This window comes from Tachyglossus aculeatus, chromosome 4 (assembly GCF_015852505.1).
Source record: "Tachyglossus aculeatus isolate mTacAcu1 chromosome 4, mTacAcu1.pri, whole genome shotgun sequence".
In the NCBI taxonomy this organism is placed as follows: Eukaryota; Metazoa; Chordata; class Mammalia; order Monotremata; family Tachyglossidae; genus Tachyglossus; species Tachyglossus aculeatus.
This window is the reverse complement of record NC_052069.1, coordinates 89230266-89251540: the sequence shown is the minus strand read 5'-3', so window position 1 is coordinate 89251540 and position 21275 is coordinate 89230266. Positions and strand designations below refer to the sequence as shown.

Below are 21275 nucleotides of genomic sequence, written 5' to 3'. Positions count from 1 at the left end.
CCCGGAGGTGGGCGAGCTGCACGAAGTACTCGTTCGACCGGATCAGTTGGAGCTGACCGAGGACTGCAAGGAAGAAACCAAGATCGACCTGGAAAGCCTGTCATCCGCCCAGCAGCTGGAACAGGCTCTCCGACAGGTACCCACCTGGGCCCGGGCACCCTCCGCCTCCTGGGTGGAGGCCCCTGTAATAATAATAATAATAATAATAATAATAATAATAGCATTTGTTAAGCGCTAACTATGTGCCGAGCACTGTTCTAAGTGCTGGGGGGGAACAAGGTGATCAAGTTGTCCCACGTGGGGCTCACAGTCTTCCTCCCCATTTTACAGATGAGGTAACAGGCTCAGAGAAGTGAAGTGACTTGCCCAAGGTCACACAGCAAACATGTGGGGGAGTGGGGATTCAAACCCATGGCCTCTGACTCCAAAGCCCGGGCTCTTTCCACTGAGCCATGCTGCTTCCCTGTAGTCCCGCCAGATGGGCAGGGGAGAGGCCACGGGCCCGGAGCCCCCCATTCCCTGATCAGAGAACCCGGAAATTCCCCTCCTGGAACAATCCCATTGTTGCAGCTCTATCTGTTGCTGATATGTAATAATAATAATAATTATGGCGTTTGTTAAGCGCTTACTATGTGCAAAGCACTGTTCTAAGCGCTGGGGAGGTTACATGGTGTACAGGCTTACAGGCTGCTTACGAGAAGCAGCGTGGCTCAGTGGAAAGAGCCCGGGCTTTGGAGTCAGAGGTCATGGGTTCGAATCCCCACTCTGCCACAGGTCTGCTGTGTGACCTTGGGCAAGTCACTTCACTTCTCTGAGCCTGTTACCTCATCTGTAAAATGGGGATGAAGACTGTGAGCCCCACGTGGGACAACCTGATCACTTTGTATCCCCCCGCCAGCACTTAGAAGAGTGTTTCCCACATAGTCAGCGCTCAACAGATGCCATCATTATTAATCCCGGTGGACTCTCCCAAAGTGCACACTCAGTAAATACCCCGGTTTGATGTAAGGCTAGAGTCGACACCCAGACGGCCCCAGTCGGGTTCTGGCCAGAAGCTTCTTGCAAATCCATTGCGCTGGTTTCCCCGGGCCCCTTTCGGTCGCCCTGCCTTTCCTCCCCCGCCTCCCTCCGCCCTGCAGTAAGGAGCCTCCCAAGGTTTGGTTGGTGTTTCCCCATCTCTCCACTCCTGTGACCTCCGCCCGTCCCCTCCACACCCCTTTCTAATCCGGCGGGAAGGGCAAGGCCTTGGACTAAATCCAGCCCGGGCGGGCTGACTCTTTAGCCGTGAGGAATTCCCTTTTTGGATGATGATGAGGGCATTTGTTAAGCGCTTACTATGTGCAAAGCACTGTTCTAAGCGCTGGGGGGGAATACAAGGTGATCAGGTGGTCCCTCGTGGGGTTCACAGTCTTAATCCCCATTTTACAGATGAGGGAACTGGGCAAGTTACTTAACTTCTCCGAGCTTCAAAGTCACACAGCTGACAAGTGGCGGAGCCGGGATTAGAACCCACAACCTCTGACTCCCAAGGGCTTTCTGGCAGACCCGCTGCTCCGGGCAACTGCCAATACCGGGGGTCAGTGGTGGGCGCAGCAGACAATAATAATAATAACAATGGCATTTGTTAAGCGCTTACTATGTGCCAACCACTGTTCTGAGCGCTGTGGGGGGGGGATAACAAGGTGATCAGGTTGTCCCACGTGGGGCTCACAGTCTTCATCCCCACTTTACAGGCGAGGGAACTGAGGCCCAGAGAAGTGAAGCGACTTGCCCAAAGTCACACAGCTGACAAGTGGTGGAGCTGGGATTAGAACCCCTAATAATAATAAGGATGGTATTTGTTAAGCGCTTACTAGGTGCAAAGCACTGTTCTAAGCGCTGGGGTGGTTACAAGGTGATCAGGTTGTCCCATGGGGGGCTCACAGTTTTAATCCCCATTTTACAGATGAGGGAACTGAGGCACAGAGAGATTAAGTGACTCTCCCCCTCATCCCTCTCTCCATCCCCCTCATCTTACCTCCTTCCCTTCCCCACAGCACCTGTATATATGTTTGTACATATTGATTTATCTATTTATTTTACTTGTACATATCTATTCTACTTATTTTATTTTGTTAGTATGTTTGGTTTTGTTCTCTCTCTCCCCCTTTTAGACTGTGAGCCCACTGTTGGGTAGGGACTGTCTCTATATGTTGCCAACTTGTACTTCCCAAGCGCTTAGTACAGTGCTCCGCACACAGTAAGCACTCAATAAATACGATTGATTGATTGCCCATGACCTCCAAAGCCCGTGCTTTTTCCACTGAGCCACGCTGCTTCTCTAAGGGACAAGGGACAGTGCTGGCTGGTGAGAAGTAGCTTGGGACCGCTTGAAAGAGCTAAAGTTATTCTCTTTTGAGGAAAAGGGAGCTCTTAACCCTCGTCCTCTTCCTAGAGGTCAGGGTGTCTGAAGCTGAATGATCAGCGGATCGATTTTAAATCTGGGACGGGAGATTGAACAGTGTGCTTGGTCCCGATTCATCATCCTCGAACTCGAGGCCTCTAAAAAAGCAATCTGAGGGCAACCGGCTGGTGAAATGTGGACCCGCCTATGTGGACATTGCGTGTCTTAATGCCCGTCCCTTGTTTTTTGGGAATAGGGGGAGAAGGAAGGTTGAAGTTCTGTTTCCAGTCCCGCTACCCAGTTTCCCTACCCCAACGCACACAGCAATTTTTGATGTGGGTTTTTAAAAGGGATGGGCCCTGTGGGGGATTGTGAGCAGCAGGTCTTGTTTAATAATAATAATATTTCCCTGAACACCGTGGGTTATTGCCGCTCGTCAGAAGGCAGCGTCGCATGGCTTGTAAATCCTATCGACTGCATTCACGTGGGGCTCGTGTTCCTTTCAGTTTAACCAGTCAGTAAGCAATGAGCTGAATATTGGCGTAGGAACTTCCTTCTGTCTCTGTACCGACGGACAACTCCACGTCAGGCAGATCCTACATCCCGAAGCTTCCAAGAAGGTAAGAGACGTCCGGAAAATTGAATTCTCTGGCTCACCTTTTGGTTTGTGGCCAACGTAAGGCAAGTCCACTCTTCCTTTAGCTGGTATGCATGGAAGTGGAGTGATTCTTTTTCCAAGAAAATAGCTAAAGTGGATCAAGCGTGGATTCTAAATATTGCTAATATTATGGAACCTCTGCCTCCAAATAGTGGTGAATCTCTAGCCCTTTGACGTAATTTTAGGTATCCGGAACGTGTAGGGTTATTTTCTTAAACCGGTTAGGAATCAAGGATTAATTCCGAATGGAAGCCGTAGAAAGCTCCAACTTTGTTGAAAGCCCTTCTTTTGGTTTTGTTTGAATTTGAAGTTGTGTTTGGTATATTAATTCTCTTATTTCACGTACTGTAACTTCATGGACCTTGGAAGAGGGTATGTGGACGTACGGTAGCTTTAGTAAAAATCATATTACTGTTTAAATCGTTTCTAGCAATTGCTTCGTGCATTTTATAGATTAAGGTAAAAAAAGTATGTCTAACAGGAAGCAATATTTGCATGTGATTTTTCGATTGTCCTGGAGTTTAAATGACTGAATCCACGGGGAGATTTTATTTATTTATTTAATTTTTAAATTTAATTTTTAATTTCATTAGAATTTAATTTTTTTCTCCCGCAAAGCATAAGGTTTGACGAGAACCCAAAAGTCATTTCTGGGCAGCCCTTTGTCCTTAGGAAAAAGATGTGCAGGCTATCGTTTTCCACTGGATGACATTTAAAATGCACAGGGAGGTTCAGTGTAGTAGATTAATTTCAACACATTAGAAACTTTTCAGAGTAGAAACGCCTTTATAAGGGCAACTATAGCTAAATGGAGGGATCTCAGGTAGTAGTGAGTGAGCATTTTTAAGTGATAGAAATCACTTTTATTAAACAGTTACTCGAAAATACAGCCATTTTCTAATGTATAGCCCAACTTGCTTTCTGTCATGCTTGTCCAGGTAACAGGTTAGTCTTTATTCTGTTGTCCTTTTTTTTATTTGCTTACTAGACTATTACTGTAGTAACTCATGCTCACACTAGATGTAACAGAAATTATTTCTTAAACTTATGCTGAAATGCAAAAGATCTGGGAAATAACAAGGAAAAAAATCAGACTAATTTCTGTACCCCATGTCCAAAATCTTATTAAAATTTTGGCTGAGGATTCTCCTCAATGAATTATCAAACACTTATCAACCCCTCTTCTTATTCTGGTGGGGAAAGAGCCTTTTTTTTTTCTTTGCTATCAGATAAAACATTAAGTGGAAAAATATGGGCTCTGCCAAAGATAAATTCAGGCAGTTTAATTCTTACTGCTCTTCTGGCTCTTAATCCAAGAAAAATTTGAGATAGTGTCCCTTCAGTAACCAGATGCTTGTACCCATTTGATTCTTTTTTTTTTCTCCCCTCAGCCTCTTTCAGTGTCCCTAAAGTTGCCTTCTACCTGTTCTCTGCACTGTACCCTATCATAGGCAATCTGCAAAATGCAAACTGAAGATACTCAGAAACTTTAAATGTCCTTCACATTTATTTTTTTTGTGACTTGTAAAAACATTTAATGGTGTGCAGGCTTTTAGATGCTGCTTTTTGGTACTTAAATAAGAATGGTATGACCAGAGTAGAGTAGTATGAGTAGAAAAATAGTATTTTTTAGATGACCAAATAGAACAGTATCCCTTTGCTATTTGTATTTTCAGACTCTTCAATTTCTCTAGCAAGTTAGATATGGGTTTAAGAATTTAAATTCCTATCTCAGTCCCATAGAATACAGTGATAGGTCTCAGTATGCCTAACGTACACAGTGAGTCCGTATAATTTGTGCCTTTTAATTCTTATTGGTGGGGGATAAAGGAGATTGGCATTTCTGGTGGAGGTGGAGTTAGAAAATTAATATAATTAGGAATAGGCATTAAATAGAATGAAATAGGAATAGAAAATTTAAAGTACTTTCTTTTGTAGAGTTACCGTTACTAGCCACAGCCAATTTGAAGTAAATTTTTACCTTAAAATGAGGGTGCAGAACAGAATAGACATAAAACTTCATAGTTTCGAAAGTATGGCACGCCATTTCTACTCTTGTCTCATGCACAGAATAGGGGTTTAATGCTACTACTATTAAGCCCCTACTGTGTTCAGAGCACTTCACTAAACCCTGGAGAAAAGTGTACAATTTCACATCTTGCCATAGGCAGGTGTTCTGGCTCTCAAGAGTCTCTCTCTGAAGTTGGGCTGGGGGAAGAGCTGCCTAAAACAGATTAAAAACAAAATAGACAAGGATGACAAGATGTACATACACGGCATCTAAAGTTGTAGCAGAAATCGGAGTTGTCTTTAGTATGGTGTTTCTTTAAGAAGGTATTCCACTATCTAATTTTGGGGGTAGCAGAGTGATTTCTAATTAGAAAACCTCAGGTGCAATTCAACTGGCCTAACAGTAACTACCTCATCCCTTCTCAGAATGTATTATTGCCTGAATGCTTCTACTCCTTTTTTGATCTACGAAAAGAATTTAAGAAGTGTTGCCCTGACTCACCTGAAATTGACAAACTGGATATTGCAGCGATGACAGATGGTATCCTTTGATTAGTGTCCGAACTCATAAACTAGCAATCATTTACAGAAATGGTAGCAAAACATTGAGACTGTGCTGTTTAATGAATTGCATTTTAATCTGTTTCCTCTTCAAAGGGCACTGGATTTAGTATAGTCGTAGGAATAGTAATGGGATTTATTGACTATTTACTGAGTATTGCATATGGGGGAAGTATCACAGAAGCACAAGTCCCATTACCTAATCTTCCCCTTTAAAACTGTGATCCCACTGTTGGGTGGGGACTGTCTCTATATGTTGCCAACGTGTACTTCCCAAGCGCTTAGTACAGTGCTCTGCACACAGTAAGTGCTCAATAAATACGATTGATTGATTGATTACCTGCCCCCAAGGGGCTTACGGAGCTGACCGGGGAAATATGCAAAAATATTTTCCAGCAGTGAAATCGGAATAATGTAGAATGAATCTACACAAGTGATAAATAGGTACAAGTACTGGAGGTGGTTATTCGGGTTGACACAACTTAAGGTGTTGGGAGATTAATTGGAAAGCTTGGAGAAAGAGGAGGAGGGATTATTAGGAGGGCGTTGAAGATGGGCAGGACTGAGGTGACAGATTTCAGGGTGGGGAAAGGGGTTCCATGCTACTTCAAGTGGTTTGAAGTGAGGTACAGATCACTGAGCTTGGGGAGGGACAGAGAGTATGTGATGGGGATAAAGAGAGCTTTGTGTGTGTGTGAGAGGGGCGCACGGAGAGAAGAGAGCCTTGAAACCGAGGGCAAGGAGCATTTGATTTGGAGATGGTTGAGGATAGAGAGATGAGTGCCAAATGATACTTCAAGAAGATGATCCGTGTATCAGCTTGGTGGGAGACTGAAGATGGGGAGAGATTGGAGTGTGGGAGACCAGCAAGAAAGCTTATGCAGTAGTCTTCCCATGATGAAAGACCTTAGACCAAGGTGGTAGCAGTTTGGGTACAGTGAAAAGAGCTGGATCTAGGATATGTTGTGGAAGAAGAATCAGTAAGCTTTATCTGTTGGCTGGATGTGAGTCCTAAAAATATAGTGAAGAATCAAGGAACGTGCAAAGGTTGGAGTCTTCTGGGACAAGGGATGGTGAACCCACTGTTGGGTAGGGACTGTCGCTATATGTTGCCAACTTGTACTTCCCAAGCGCGTAGTACAGTGCTCTGCACACAGTAAGCGCTCAATAAATACGATTGATTGGTATTGGACGGTATTTAAGTTAAAGACTGGTCTTACGGAAGATGAGAGTTCAGTTTTTGACATGTTAAGTTGGATGTGTTTGGCAGGATATCAACATGGAGATGTCCTGGACCAAAGAGGAGATGTGTGATTGAATGGCAGGGAAGAGTTCCAGGGTAGAGGTTGATTAAGTCATCAGCACAGAGATGGAAGCAGAAGTCATATGAGTGGATGAACTCTCCCAGTCAGTCAATTGTTTTTGAGTGCTTACTGTGTGGAGAGCATAGTAATAAGAGCTTGAGATAGTGGAGTAAAAGACACATTCCCGTGCCCACAGCGAGCTTAGAAGGAGACAGGCATGAATATAAATTATGGAAATATACATAAATGCTGTGGGGCTGGGAGGGGGATGAATAAAGGGAGCGAGTCAGAGTGATGCAGCAGGGAGTGGAAGAAAAGGAAAAGAGGGCTTAGTCGGGGAAGGCCTCTTGGAGGAGACTGCCTTCAATAAGGCTTAGAAGTTTGGGAGAGCAGTTGTCCGTCGGATTTGAGGAGGGAGGGCGTTCCCGGCCAGAGGCAGGATGTGGGCGAGAGGTCAGTGGCGAGAGAGAAGAGTTCAAGGAACAGTGGGTAGGTTGACAGAGGAGCGAAATGTGCTGGCTGAGTTGTAGTAGAGTAGCAAGGTGAGGTTGGAAGGAGCAAAGTGATTGAGTGCTTTCAAGCCGATAAGGAGTTTCTGTTTGATATGGAGGTGATTGGGCAACCCCTGGAGGGTCTTGAGGCTGGGGAAGCATGGACTGAATCTGTAGAAGAATGATCCGACTAGCTGAGCAAAGTATGGACTAGAGGGGGGAGTGAAAGGAGGCAGGGACATCAGCAAGGAGGTTGATAGCGAGGCGGAATAGGATAAATGCTTGGATTAACGTGGTAGTGGTTTGGATGGAGAGGGGAATATGGATTTTAACAATTGTTGCCCTGACAAGGTTCAGTGATAGATTATGTAGGTTGAAAGAGAGAGGAGTCTGATAATGCCAAGGTATGATGGCAGCCTGCCTATAATTATCAGAAACTCAGGAGAAGGACAGGGTTTGGCTGGGAAGACAAGGAGTTCCGTTTTAGACCCGTTAAGTTTGAGGTGAGGGTGGGACATCCAAGTAGAAATGTCTTGAAGGCAGGAGTCATCTTCATGAGATGGCAGTTGAAGCCATGTGAGCAATTCTAGATTGCAAGCTCATTGTGGGAATGTGTTTATTATTGTATTGTACCCTCCCAAGCGCCTACGGGGCTCTGCCCACAGTAAGCGCTCAAAAAACGCAATTGAAGAATGAGTTCATCTGCACCCAGGGAGTGGGTGTATATGGAGAATAGAAGGGAACCAAGAACTGAACCTTGAGGAACCACCCAAGTTTAGAGGCTAGGAGGCAGAGGAGCCAATAATAATAATAATGGTATTTAAGTACTTACTATGTACCAGGCACTGTACTCTGCTGGAGTAGATAGATGATAACAGGGTTGGATACAGTCCCTGTCTCACAGTAGGGGTCACAGTCTTAATCCCCGTTTTACAGATGAGGTAACTGAGGCACAGAGAAGTAAAGTAACTTGCTCAAGGCCACACAGCAGACAAGTGGCAGATCTGGAATTAGAACCCATGACCTCCGACTCCCAAGCCCGTGCTCTATCCACTATGCCAATGAAAGAGACTGAGAATGAGTAGCCAGAGAGAAAGGAGGAGAACCAGGAGAGAATAGTGATGGTGAAGCCGAAGTTGGATAATGTTTCTAGGAGAGGCAGGTGGTCAGCAGTGTCAGAGGCCGCTGAGAAGTTGAGGGGGATTAGGATGGAGTAGAGACTGTTGGATTTGGCAAGAGGGAGATCATTGTTAGCTTTGAGAGAGCGGTTTCTCTGGAGGGAAGGGGATGGAAGCCAGATTGGAAGGGGTCAAGGAGAGAATTGGAGGAGAGGAACTTGAGACAGCAGGTGTAGTCAACTTGCTCAAGAAGTTTGGAGAGGAACGGTAGGAGGGAGATTGGACGATAACTGGAAGGAGCCGTGGGGTCAAGGGAGGGGTTCTTTTAGGAGAGTGGAGACATGGGTGTGTTTGAAAGCAGTGAGGGAATGAGTGTAGGGTGACAAGATCAGGGGACCCAGTTTAGGGGAAGAGGAAGAGGAGCCCGTGAAAGAAACGGGATGTTGGCCCTGCATAAGTTGACCCTGAAATGTAGACCTACAGTTTATCCAAGGGATTCAGACACTTAGTAATATGCCTGAAGTCATGTAGGTGGCTACCCTACATGCCTGAGAAGCAGCTTGGCTCAGTGGAAAGAGCACAGGCTTTGGAGTCAGGGCTCATGGGTTCAAATACTTGTTCTGCCAATTGTCAGCTGTGTGACTTTGGGCAAGTCACTTAACTTCTCTGTGCCTCAGTTACCTCATCTGTAAAATGGGGATTAAGACTGTGAGCCCCATGTGGGACAACCTGATCAGCTTGTAACCTCCCCAGTGCTTAGAACAGTGGTTTCCACATAGTAAGCGCTTAATAAATGCCATCATTATTATTACCCTGGACCTCTGTTAGTCTGTTTAATCCAGGTGGATGACTGTCTTGGTAGATTTTTAGTAGTGGCTCTGCCTGGTAAAGTAATTTCTGTTTAATAAGGGTAAAACACCAAAAATACAGTGGAATTCTTGCATCTGAAATATTCCAGTTGCATGTAGTTAGATTTAAGGATTTGTGGAGGGTGCATACTTGAGAGACTTAAGTGTTAGGAGTAGAAGTTATTGTGTGTGTGTGTGTGTGTGTGTGTGTGTGTGACCAGCTTCTTAGACCTTTCCCTCATCATGTCATACAGCTATGGGTTCACTTTGGGGCTAATCTACAAAGGTGATGATTCCTTGGAGCACGAAGATTGGAGAAATGAAGCTTGGAGAAATGAATAAATTAGGGTTTCGCGTGGTGTGGGACTGTGCTTTGTGGGTTTGTTTTTTTCGGTTTTGGTTTTTTTTTTTTTTCCTCCTTCAGGTTTCTTCTCTCCCAGGAACAAAACTGCTAATTTAGAGGGTATAATTGAACTAAAGCCCCCGGTTTATAGGAGGGCTTTAACAGGTAAGCAAGGCATCCAGTGCTTTGTCTTGAAAGTGTCTGAAAATGCTCCTGGGCTGTGAGCATCCTGAGGGCTGGCTTTCAGTTTGTCAGATTTACACTATTAAAAGCTATTAGAAAACCTACAAGTCACTGAAATGTAGTCTTTTCATAGCTAAAAGCTGCTGTCCCTCTCATTGCGCCCCAGGGCCACTGATAATCTTTTCCCAATGGCTGGTCAGCCATGAGAAGCAGCGTGGCTCAGTGGAAAGAGCACCGGGGTTGGAGTCAGAGGTCATGGGTTCAAATTCTGGCTCCTCCAGTTGTCAGCTGTGTGACTTTGGGCAAGTCACTTAGCTTCTCTGTGCCTCAGTTACCTCATCTGTAAAATGTGAACCCCCTGTGGGACATGATCACCTTGTAAACTCCCCAGCGCTTAGAACTGTGCTTTGCACATAGTGAGCGCTTAATAAATGCTATTATTATTATTATCTTCTTTTAACTTCCAATTCTGTCCTCAGCAAGCTTACTTTATTCCCTGAAGAGGGTGTGTATGTGGTTATTAGAGTGGCAGCAGACACAGCCCCAAAAGTCATTTCAACTTTTTCTTTTTTTTGATTGGTCTGCTACCTGCACCTCAGCAGCCTTTAAAAAGAACCTACTGTAGGTCCGGCAGCCCCACAAGGGGCATAATTGTGATATTTGCTAAGCACTTACTATGTGCCAGGCACTGTACTGAGCGCCGGGGTAGATACAGGATAATCTGGTTGGACACAGTCTCAGTCCCACATAAGGTGACCTGCCCAAGGTGTCACAGCAGACATGTGGTGGAGCTGAGTTTAGAACCCAGGTCCTTCTGACTGTATATATGTATATATGTTTGTACATATTTATTACTCTATTTATTTAATTTTACTTGTACATATCTATTTTATTTATTTTGTTAGTATGTTTGGTTTTGTTCTGTCACCCCCTTTTAGACTGTGAGCCCACTGTTGGGTAGGGACTGTCTCCATATGTTGCCAACTTGTACTTCCCAAACGCTTAGTACAGTGCTCTGCGCACAGTAAGCGCTCAATAAATACGATTGATTCTGACTCCCAAGCCCATGCTCTTTCCATTAGGCCATGGTGCTTCTGGTGAAACTCTTCAGTGAGTTCTTCCCCTCTGTCTGCCTCCTTTTCCATCTTTCACTTGCCTTCCCATTCTCTTCCTTCCCTCTGCCTTTTGGCCTCCTTTACTTGCCCTCTCCCTCTCCCCCTTTCTCCCTCTTCCCTTTTCTCCCTCTCCCCCTCTCTCCCTCTCCCCCTCTCCCCCTCTCTCCCTCTCTCCCTCTCCCCCTCTCCCCCTCTCCCCCTCTCCCCCTCTCCCCCTCTCCCCCTCTCCCCCTCTCCCCCTCTCCCCCTCTCCCCCTCTCCCCCTCTCCCCCTCTCCCCCTCTCCCCCTCTCCCCCTCTCCCCCTCTCCCCCTCTCCCCCTCTCCCCCTCTCCCCCTCTCCCCCCCTCCCCCTCTCCCCCTCTCCCCCTCTCCCCCTCTCCCCCTCTCTCCCTCTCTCCCTCTCCCCCTTTCTCCCTCTCCCCCTTTCTCCCCCCCAACCCCAGGTCAATGTCTCTGCTTCCTAGTAACATCAGGGAAGAGGGCTGCTCTCCTGGCACATTTCTTTGATCTCATCAGTGCCTCCAGTTGTAAACCTTAGCTCTTTGCTGTGGTCAGAACATCTCCAGGAGAGCCTGCTACTTCACTCTTAAAGCAACTGTAGGCTCACAACCCCCTCCCCCCTCCGCAGTTTAATTTTGAAATCCTTCTCTGCCCTCAGGCCCTTCTGTGGACGTTCAGCCCATCTCCGGTTTGCAGGCCTTGTCCAGGAGAATCTGGGGTCGGGGCTGGTCACCACAGCCCTGGGGATACAATCCCCTATTGTGGTTCTTCCAGGCTGGACCGTGAAAGCCCAGCCCCATGAAAACTCTGCAATCAATCAATCAATCAATCGTATTTATTGAGCGCTTACTATGTGCACAGCACTGTACTAAGCGCTTGGGAAGTACAAATTGGCAACATATAGAGACAGTCCCTACCCAACAGTGGGCTCACAGTCTAAAAGGGGGAGACAGAGAACAGAACCAAACATACCAACAAAATAAAATAAATAGGATAGAAATGTACAAGTAAAATAAATAAATAAATAAATAAATAGAGTAATAAATATGTACAACCATATATACATATATACAGGTGCTGTGGGGAAGGGAAGGAGGTAAGATGGGGGGATGGAGAGGATGGAGATGGAGAGAGCACTCTGCAGTGCTGTTCACCCTCGGTGCAGGGTCATAAGTGCTGACCTTCCCTTCTCTCCTGTTGTCTTCTTCCACACCTGCACTCATTCATTCATTCCATCATATTTATTGAGCGCTTACTGTGTGCAGAGCACTGCACTAAGCGCTTGGGAAGTAAATGTTGGCAACACATAGAGATGGTCCCTACCCAGCAGCGGGCTCACAGTCTGGAAGGGGAATTCATTCACTCTATTCATGTCCCTCCTACATAGGCCGTGTGAGACCACGTGGCCCAGGGGACTGTGTCCAGCCTGATAAACCTGTATCTACCCCAGGTCTTAGAACACTGCTTGAGACATAGTAAGCGCGTGATGAAGACGATAAAAATAATAATAATCAGAGCAGATGAAGAACACCCTTGAGAGTGAACTTGGCCCCTCCTCAACATTGTGGCCTAGTGGAGTGGACATGGGCCTGGGAATCAGAGGACCTGGGTTCTAATCCTTATTTTGCCATTTAATAATAAAAATAATGGCATTTATTAAGCGCTTACTATGTGCAAAGCACTGTTCTAAGCGCTGGGGAGGTTGCAAGGTGACCAGGTTGTCCCTCGGGGGGCTCACAGTCTTCATCCCCATTTTAAAGATGAGGTTAACTGAGGCTGAGAGAAGTTAAGTGACTTGCCCAAAGTCACACAGCTGACAGTTGGCGGAGCCGGGATTTGAACACATGACTTCTGACTCCGAAGCCCATGCTCTTTCCACTGAGACATGCTGCTTCTCTCATTTGCCTGATGTGACCTTGAGCAACTCACTTAATTTCTCTGAGTGCTGGTTTCCGCATCTGTAAATTGAGGATTAACTACCTGTTTTCCCCTGCCCTTTAAACTGTGAGCCACATGTGGGACATGGACTGTGTCTACTCTGATTATCTTGCATCTATTTCAGTGCATGGCAAATAGTTAAGTGCTTAAGGGATATTAGTGTCATTAGTCCACTGGTGTTGTCCAGTGATTTCTGACAGGCCAAACGATAGTGTCCTTTCGAAGGGGATGCATTCAGCATCCCGCATCCCGCCAGATACCTCAAACACTTTCTGGGGGGATTTGACTCTAACCACGTTCTTCTCCTGGAACAAAGGCACCCTGCTGGGACACTGCACTTTGACGTGGTCTATCTGCACTGTTCTAGCCATGTTTCTTCCCCAATGCCTTTCTGGCTTTGTCAGGTGTAAATAAGCCCAAAGTAACTAGGGGAACCCATTCATTCAGTCGTATTTGTTGAGTGCTTACTGTCAATCAATCAATCATATTTATTGAGCGCTTACTGTGTGCAGAGCACTGTACTAAGCGCTTGGGAAGTACAAGTCGGCAACACATACTGTGTACAAAGCACTGTACTAAGCTCTTGGAAGAGTACGATGTGACAGACACATTCCCTGCCCACATCGGGCAGACAGACATTAATATAAATAAATAATGAATAAACTTCTCTCTTTTTCAGTCTTGGGAAACGAATGGGGCTGTTCTTCAGCTTAATCCTTCCGTGGTGTGCTCTTGCATTGATTGTTTGCACCCCTTATTAATGATCAGTGATCTAAAACTGTAACCCATGCTTATGGGAGCCTTCCTCCTAAGCACAAAGGATTTTACAGCAAAAGTTGTTTCCTTGCTCATACAGATGGGGAAATTTGGTGTCAGAGAGATCAAGTATGTCTCGCAAACCTACCAATGGAGCCATTGGTGGAATAGGACAGAACATAAGAGTCCTGAGTCCCAGGCTGTACTCCAAATTGTGTCTGTTCTCAAAATACAGCTCTCCTACTCTTCTCATGGAATCCTGTCTTAAAGCATTTTTTAATGTTGTAGGCAATCTTTCTGATATCTCTTTTTGTCACATATATTCATTCATTCAATCATATTTATTGAGCGCTTACTGTGTGCAGAGCACTGTACTAAGCGCTTGGGAAGTCCAAGTCGGCAACATATGGAGACGGTCCCTACCCCAAAATGGGCTCACAGTTTAGAAAGGGGAGACAGACAACAAAACAAAACATGTGGACAGGTGTCAAAATCGTCAGAACAAATAGAATTAAAGCTAGATGCACATCATTAACAAAATAAGTAGAATAGTAAATACCCCTACCCAACAGCGGGCTCACAGTCTAGAAGGGGGAGACAGACAACAAAACAAAACATGTAGACAGGTGTCAAAATCGTCAGAACAAATAGAATTATGGCTATATGCAAATCATTAACAAAATAAATAGAATAGTTAAATAGAGTAATAAATCTGTACAAATATATACACATGCTGTGGGGAGGGGGAAGGGAGTGGTGGGGTGGGGAGGAGGAGAGGAAAAAGGGGGCTCAGTCTGGGCAGGCTTCCTGGAGGAGGTGAGCTCTCAGTAGGGTTTTGAATGATCTGTTTAATGGCCATAACTATTAGTGTTCAGGCTCATTTGCTCTATTACTTTTAAGTGGGCTGGACAGCACTACTATTTCAGGATCTCTGCTTGGAAGTACTGTGACTGGGTTGGGCTTCAGAAACACAAATTCAGATTTTTTTTTTAATTCAGAGTATAGTGTACCAATATGTTTTTTGTGAATGAATGCAATATATGAAATTTGACTTCAATTTCAGTCGATCCGTGGTATCTGTTGAGTACTTGCTATGTGCAGAGCACTGTACTAAGCACTTGGGAGAGTACGATACAACCAAGTTGGTAGACAAGTTTCCTGCCCCTGATGAATTTATGCTTTCGTTGCAATTGTTTTCCCCAAAGTTTTATTTTTGCTAGATGAAAAAAGAAAATCCTGGAAAGTAATCCTTAATTAGTAAGACATATTTTAGAAACAATTTCTAGATGCCAATAAGTATAAATTTAACCAGGACACAGAGGGGGGAAAATACATCAAACACTAGAGTTCTGCTAGTTTATGATTTTTTTTTTTCTTAAAGACTGGAAAATGCTTCTACAGCAAGTCATCTTCGGCTAGAAGTGACAGGTTTTCTTAATGTCGTACACTTGCTGTTTGTCTCCTGGCAGTTATGTTGAAAATGTGAAGCAAAGATAATCATATATACAAAAATAAACTGTAGACTTAGTTCTCCTTAGAGGGACTATATTCTTAATTCTTAAGTTTAGTGTCTAATGTGACTAGTGAATTTTAGAGTGTTAAATACTGAGCTAAATTTAGTTATTAAATGTTAATACTGATGAGTCCAGTTACCTAGAGCTACAAGCATTACTAACCCTACAACCATACTACCAAATTAAAAGCTGCAAAATGACATTTAAAATCCCAAACGACTTCAGAGTGTCCTGTAAATATCAGAGTTGACACCGAAGTAATGAGGTGATAAAACTTGCTCTCTGGGAATCCCAGGAAATCAAAGCCAACGGCTGAGCAGTAATACGTGATCTTTAAGTAGATGAAGTGTGTTATCATGAAAGTTCTTAAATTTAGCCGAGGGTTAACTTAATCTTTAGAATGTCATCTTGGGCATTCAGCGCTTTGCCATTAGCTGAGTGACTGGTACTAGTTATCAGGACGGCTTAACTACAGCTCCTTTTCTTTAGTGTTCACTTTGATACATTTGAGTTTACTGAAAGCCCTTACATTCGCGTCTCCTCTGTAGTCACTTAAAAACAAAACCGCTCTTCAGTCAGTTTAGATTTGCTTGCTTTAAAATCTACTCTGCACACTTCTTTTCACATTGGATTCAATTGCCGAAAGCTGTACTTTCAGCTCTGCTTCAAGCTTCCCTGGCAATTGATCAGTGGTGAGAGCAGGGGGTAACTTGATGCCAGCTAAAAGGAATATGTTTCTTTCCTTGAACAGCATACCAGTTCCTTAGGCCAAATTAAACTGTCTAGACCTGAATCTCAGAGCTTCAAAAATACCATTCTAACGTGAACTAACAATCTGTGTTGTCTGAATTGTAAATCCATTTTTTGCCTCTTGGGCCACAGAAGATGTTCCTGTCTCTAATGTGGGAATTGGGTTAAGCTTTTAACTGACTGTGTCAGGCCTTTAGAGTTAATGGTTCTTGGGTTTGGCAGTGCTGTAGAATTGCTAATTGGAGAGTCACTTGCATGTAGAGATTACCTGGTCTACCTAGTGACAGAGCATGAGTGAAAGAAAGAGCCTCTGGCCGCTCTTGTATAGTGGGGATGCTCATTACCGTGAATTCATTTGGATAGGGTTTAAACTGGTCACCTGGATGGCAGAGTCAGCCTGATATGCACATTGTTCTCTAGGTCTCTTAAGGCTTGGGTCTGTTAGTGGCCTGGAATGCCCTCCCTCCCCACATCCATGTCTACCTGTATATATGTATACCTGTATATATGTATATATGTTTGTACATATTTGTTACTCTATTTATTTATTTATTTATTTATTTATTTTACTTGTACATATCCCTCTTATACTGTGAGCCCACTGTTGGGTAGGGACTGTCTCTATGTGTTGCCAATTTGTATTTCCCAAGCGCTTAGTACAGTGCTCTGCGCATAGTAAGTGCTCAATAAATACGATTGATGATGATGATGATGCTATCTATTCTATTTATTTTATTTTGTTAGTATGTTTGGTTTTGTTCTCTGTCTCCCCCTTTTAGACTGTGAGCCCACTGTTGGGTAGGGACTGTCTCTATATGTTGCCAACTTGTACTTCCCAAGCGCTTAGTACAGTGCTCTGCACACAGTAAGCGCTCAATAAATACAATTGATGATGATGATGATGATGTTAGTATATAATGCTACTAATATCTGTGGTATTTGTAAAGCACTTACTGTGTGCCAGGCACTGTTCTAAGCGGTGGAGTAGATAAAAAGATAATTGGGTTGGACACAGTCCTAAACTTACTTCTTGTAAATAAATTAGGCAATCTAGGAGGACTACGAGCTCTCCCAGATCTCTAGGGCTAGTTAATTATGGTATTTACTATAAGCTTACTACAAGTACTTAGTAGTAATAATAATAATGGCATTTGTTAAGCTCTTACTATGTGCGAAGCACTGTTCTAAGTGCTGGGGGGGTTACAAGGTGATCAGGTTGTCCCACGAGGGGCTCACAGTCTTCATCCCCATTTTACAGATGAGGGAACTGAGGCCCAGAGAAGTTAAGTGACTTGCCCAAGGTCACACGGCTAAGTGGCAGAGATGGGATTAGAACCCATGACCTCTGGCTCCCAAGCCCATGCTCTTTCTACTGAGCCACTCAGCTTCTGAGTTCTCTGCACACAGTACAGTACAATGCTCTGCACACAGTAAGCGCTCAGTAAATACAACAATGAATTAAGCACTTGCCGTGGACCTAAGCATTGTGGTAAACATAAAGTAACTTTTTAATGGTATTTGTTAAGCCCTTACTCAGTGCCCAGCACTGTACTAAGTGGTGAGGTAGTTACAAGTTAATCAGGTTTCGACAGAGTCCCTGTTCCACCCAAACTCATGATGTCTGAGGTAGGGAGAGCAGTTACCTTATCCCCATTTTATACATGTGGAAACTGAGTCACACAGTCCAGTGGCAGAACTGGGACAAGGTCTCTTGAGGCCCAAGTCTGTACTCTTTGTACTGGGCCGTGCTTCCTCCACTGAATGACATTCACAACTAAGAACCTGTAGCAAATGTAAGTGGAAGGAAAAAGTGGAGTCTGTAAAAATATAGTGCTATAAATGTGCACGGAGAAAATGCATGCTCCATTTTTCAGAGTATTCAGAAAGTATTAATTCATCCAATAAGGTACTGTGGTCCCAGTTCATGGGTAAGGAAACCCAAGGTCAAGTGATCTGTCCCCGCTACTGTTTGTACTTGGAGAGTTTCTTGATGCAGATATAACACTTAATACGTTCTGTTTTGTCAATCAGTAGTATTCGTTGAGCAGCTGATGTGCAGAGCACTGTATTAACCATTTGGGGAGAGTAATAATAATAATCGTGGTTTTTGTTAAGCACTTACTCTGTGCCAAACACTGTACTAAGCACTGGAGTAGATACAAGATAATCAGGTCCCTCACGGGGCTCATAGCCTAAGTAAGATGGAGAACAGGTATAATATTCAATTTTTGCAAATCATCATCATCATCAATCGTATTTTTTGAGCGCTTACTGTGTGCAGAGCACTGTACTAAGCACTTGGGAAGTACAAGTTGGCAACATATAGAGACAGTCCCTACCCAACAGTGGGCTCACAGTCTAAAAATGAGAACTGAGGCCCAGAGAAGTTGTGACTTGCCTGAGGTCACACAGGAGACAAGTGGTGGTGCCGGGTTTAGAACTAGATCTTCTGATTCCCAGTGTTCCTGGCACACATGTTGCTTCAATACAAAAAAAAAAAAAAGGTGGCACTTATTAAATGCTTACTGTGTGCCAAGCACTGCTCTAAGCGCTGGGGGAGATACAAGGTAGTTAGATTGTCCCACGTGGGGCTCACATTCTTAATCCCCATTTAATAGATGAGGTAACTGAGGCCCAGAGAAGTTAAGTGACTTGCCCAAAGTGTCACAGCTGACAAGTGGCGGAGCTGGGATTAGAACCCATGACCTCTGACTCCCAAGCCCGGGTTATTTCCACTGAGCCACGCTGCTTCTCGCAATACAAGAGAGTTGGCAGACACTAACATTTAGGAGAATACAGTACAATTAGTGTCTACTAATCTGCCCCAAAGAAGCTGTCAATCTACTGGGCTGTGATTGAAGCAAGTAGCAGTAGGTGCTTCTCAACTCATCACTTATATTGAGTTCTCTGCAGGTGTGGAAACTCTCCCAGGGAATTATTCCATCTGCAGCTTGTCCTATGAATTATGCAGCTTCAGCAAGAAATGTGGAGTAAATCCAGGGGAGGGAAGAATGCAAGTTAGTCAATCCAAGCTGCCTTTCTCCAAACAGGGTAGTTTTGGTAAGGGGTGTAGGATCACCTCTTTTTTGATCTTGTGAATTTACCTGAAAGATCTCTCTTGAGGAATATAAAATTTTCTTGAACTAGTCTGTCAAATATACTGTTACTTGAAGACCACTTGTCAATTTGCATATGGGGGGGGAAAAGTTGCGTAAACCACACCGGCTTTTCAGAATTGGTATGAACTGTTTTTTAGACTTTTTATCAAAAATAATATTTTTCTTAATATAGTGATCTTTTACTTCCGCTCATGAAGCATCCCATCCCAAGCGCTTAGTACAGTGCTCTGCACACAGTAAGCGCTCAGTAAATACGATTGATTGATCCTTTGTGTTTTCCTTCTCCTGTTTCATCTTTGAGCCATTTTACCATTTGTTGGTTGGATTGCCAGATAAAGAGGTGGGCTGGAGAAAAGCCTGGCTTCTTATTTGACCTCCACAAAAGCCAGCGGAAGGTTGCCAAGCTGACTACTGCTGGGAGAGAGTAAAAGATGCTTCTTCACACCACCTCTTCCCTTCTCTTTCACTGATTTTTAAAAACCATGGATTGAAGAAACAAAACCTATTAAATGCTGTATCTGCATGAAGAAGCTATTGCATACAAACAGTAACTGGGATAGTAAAATCTCCTGGGTCACACATTTCCGAAATGCAACCTGCATAACAAGTATTTTGGGATAGTTTTCGAAGGTGGGTGTGTGATCTTGAATGTCATGTTAAAGGGACAGTCCTCTGTAGTAGCCAAGAGTGTAGTAGAGAAGCAGTGTGGCTTAGTGGCAGGAGCACGGGATTTGGAAATCAGAGGTTGTGGGTTCTAATCCCGGCTCCGCCACTTATCAGCTGTGTGACTTTGGGCAAGTTACTTAACTTCTCTGTGCCTCAGTTACCTCATCTGTAAAATGGAGATTAAGACTGTGAGCCCCAAGTGGGACAGCTGATTACCTTGAATCTCCCCCTGTGCTTAGAACAGTGCTTGGCACATGGTAAGTGCTTAACAAATACTATCATTACTAGTATTAGTAACCACTGACCAATTGTTAATGGACTAGAGGTTTGTTGTTGTTAATGGTATTTGTTAAGCGCTTACTATGTGCCAGGCACTGCTGTAAGCATTGAGAGAAATACAAGTTAGGTTGGACACAGTTCCTGTCCCACATGGGGCTCTCAACCTTAATCCTCATTTTTCAGATGAGGTAACTGAAACACAGGGAAGTGAAGTGACTTTCTCAAGGTCACACAGGTTTCCGAGATACTACTCTCACACTCCTTGTGAGCTAAATTCCTTTAGTTAGTGGTATGTCCGTCATTTGACACTATTACCACTTACTGTTTTGTTACTGTCATAAATCCTTCAAAGTTGCCAAAAGACTTTCAGCGAAGCCGAAGCTGGGAACTATAGCAGCCTCACGCCTTACTGACATCCCATACGTGCACACAGCTGTTTCTTCCAGGATCGAATCAACTTGCATCAACTTGTGGACTGTATTATTCCAGAACAGACTCATGTTGTGGGAAGAACATTTCCTAATTCTCTCATCATGTTACTCCAAATAGTTCAATGAAAGCCAGTGTTAAAGCAGAATGGGGGTATGTCAGTATCTAAAGTTGTGTACTTCGTGTTAAATTGCAGAATGTTTTACAGTCCAATGTGGTGTTCCAGGAAGCTTTCCTCTTATGCAACTGAAGGAAAATAATTTATAGTATTTTTGCCTTAAGGTTTTATGCATATATATGTTGGTGTAGATGTGAAGGCAGTGGTAAAGAGGGGATTGTGGAACTGGATTACTTGAAATAGTGTGAAGTGCCCAAGTTAAATAGATGTGGCAATCCTACTTTTTGGCTGATTGTGGGAAGAAATTCTCTGACATCTCATGTGGTTAATGTGTTCCTCATCAAAACCTACATATTGTGAAGTTCAAGGCACATAATGTCTTTATTAATAACTAAGTCGCCAATACACACAAGGCTAGTTTCCAGTAGAATGGGGAAAACAAGTTTGGGTTTGGGTCAGATTTTGTGGTATCTTGGAGAAGGCTTCTTTTTGCTTGGATAGTTATTAGAGATATCAGAACCAAAAATAAATTCCAAAACGTTGCAGAGTTTTAAAAAATGCACGGGAGCATTTTAAACCACTATTCTTTTTATTTTGTTTTTTGAGTAGGAGATGATTTAATAATATGGTACTTGTTCTCTGGTTCCCAGCTCTCCGATTGTGAGAAGCTGTAATCGGGACGTAACTTAGT

At 44.0% G+C, this 21275-nt stretch overlaps 1 protein-coding gene across 6 annotated transcripts in view; it reads left to right on the top strand.

Annotated features, from left to right (window-relative positions):
• The window catches only part of ESRP1 (epithelial splicing regulatory protein 1), a 94035-nt gene that overhangs the window by 7150 nt on the left and 65610 nt on the right, over window positions 1-21275 (top strand). For all 6 annotated transcript variants that reach the window (XM_038744763.1, XM_038744767.1, XM_038744765.1 and 3 more), the window contains exons 2-4: window positions 8-136; window positions 2890-3003; window positions 5478-5592. In XM_038744763.1, coding sequence (XP_038600691.1) covers window positions 8-136; window positions 2890-3003; window positions 5478-5592 — 358 coding nt within the window. The remainder of the gene's footprint in view (window positions 1-7; window positions 137-2889; window positions 3004-5477; window positions 5593-21275) is intronic.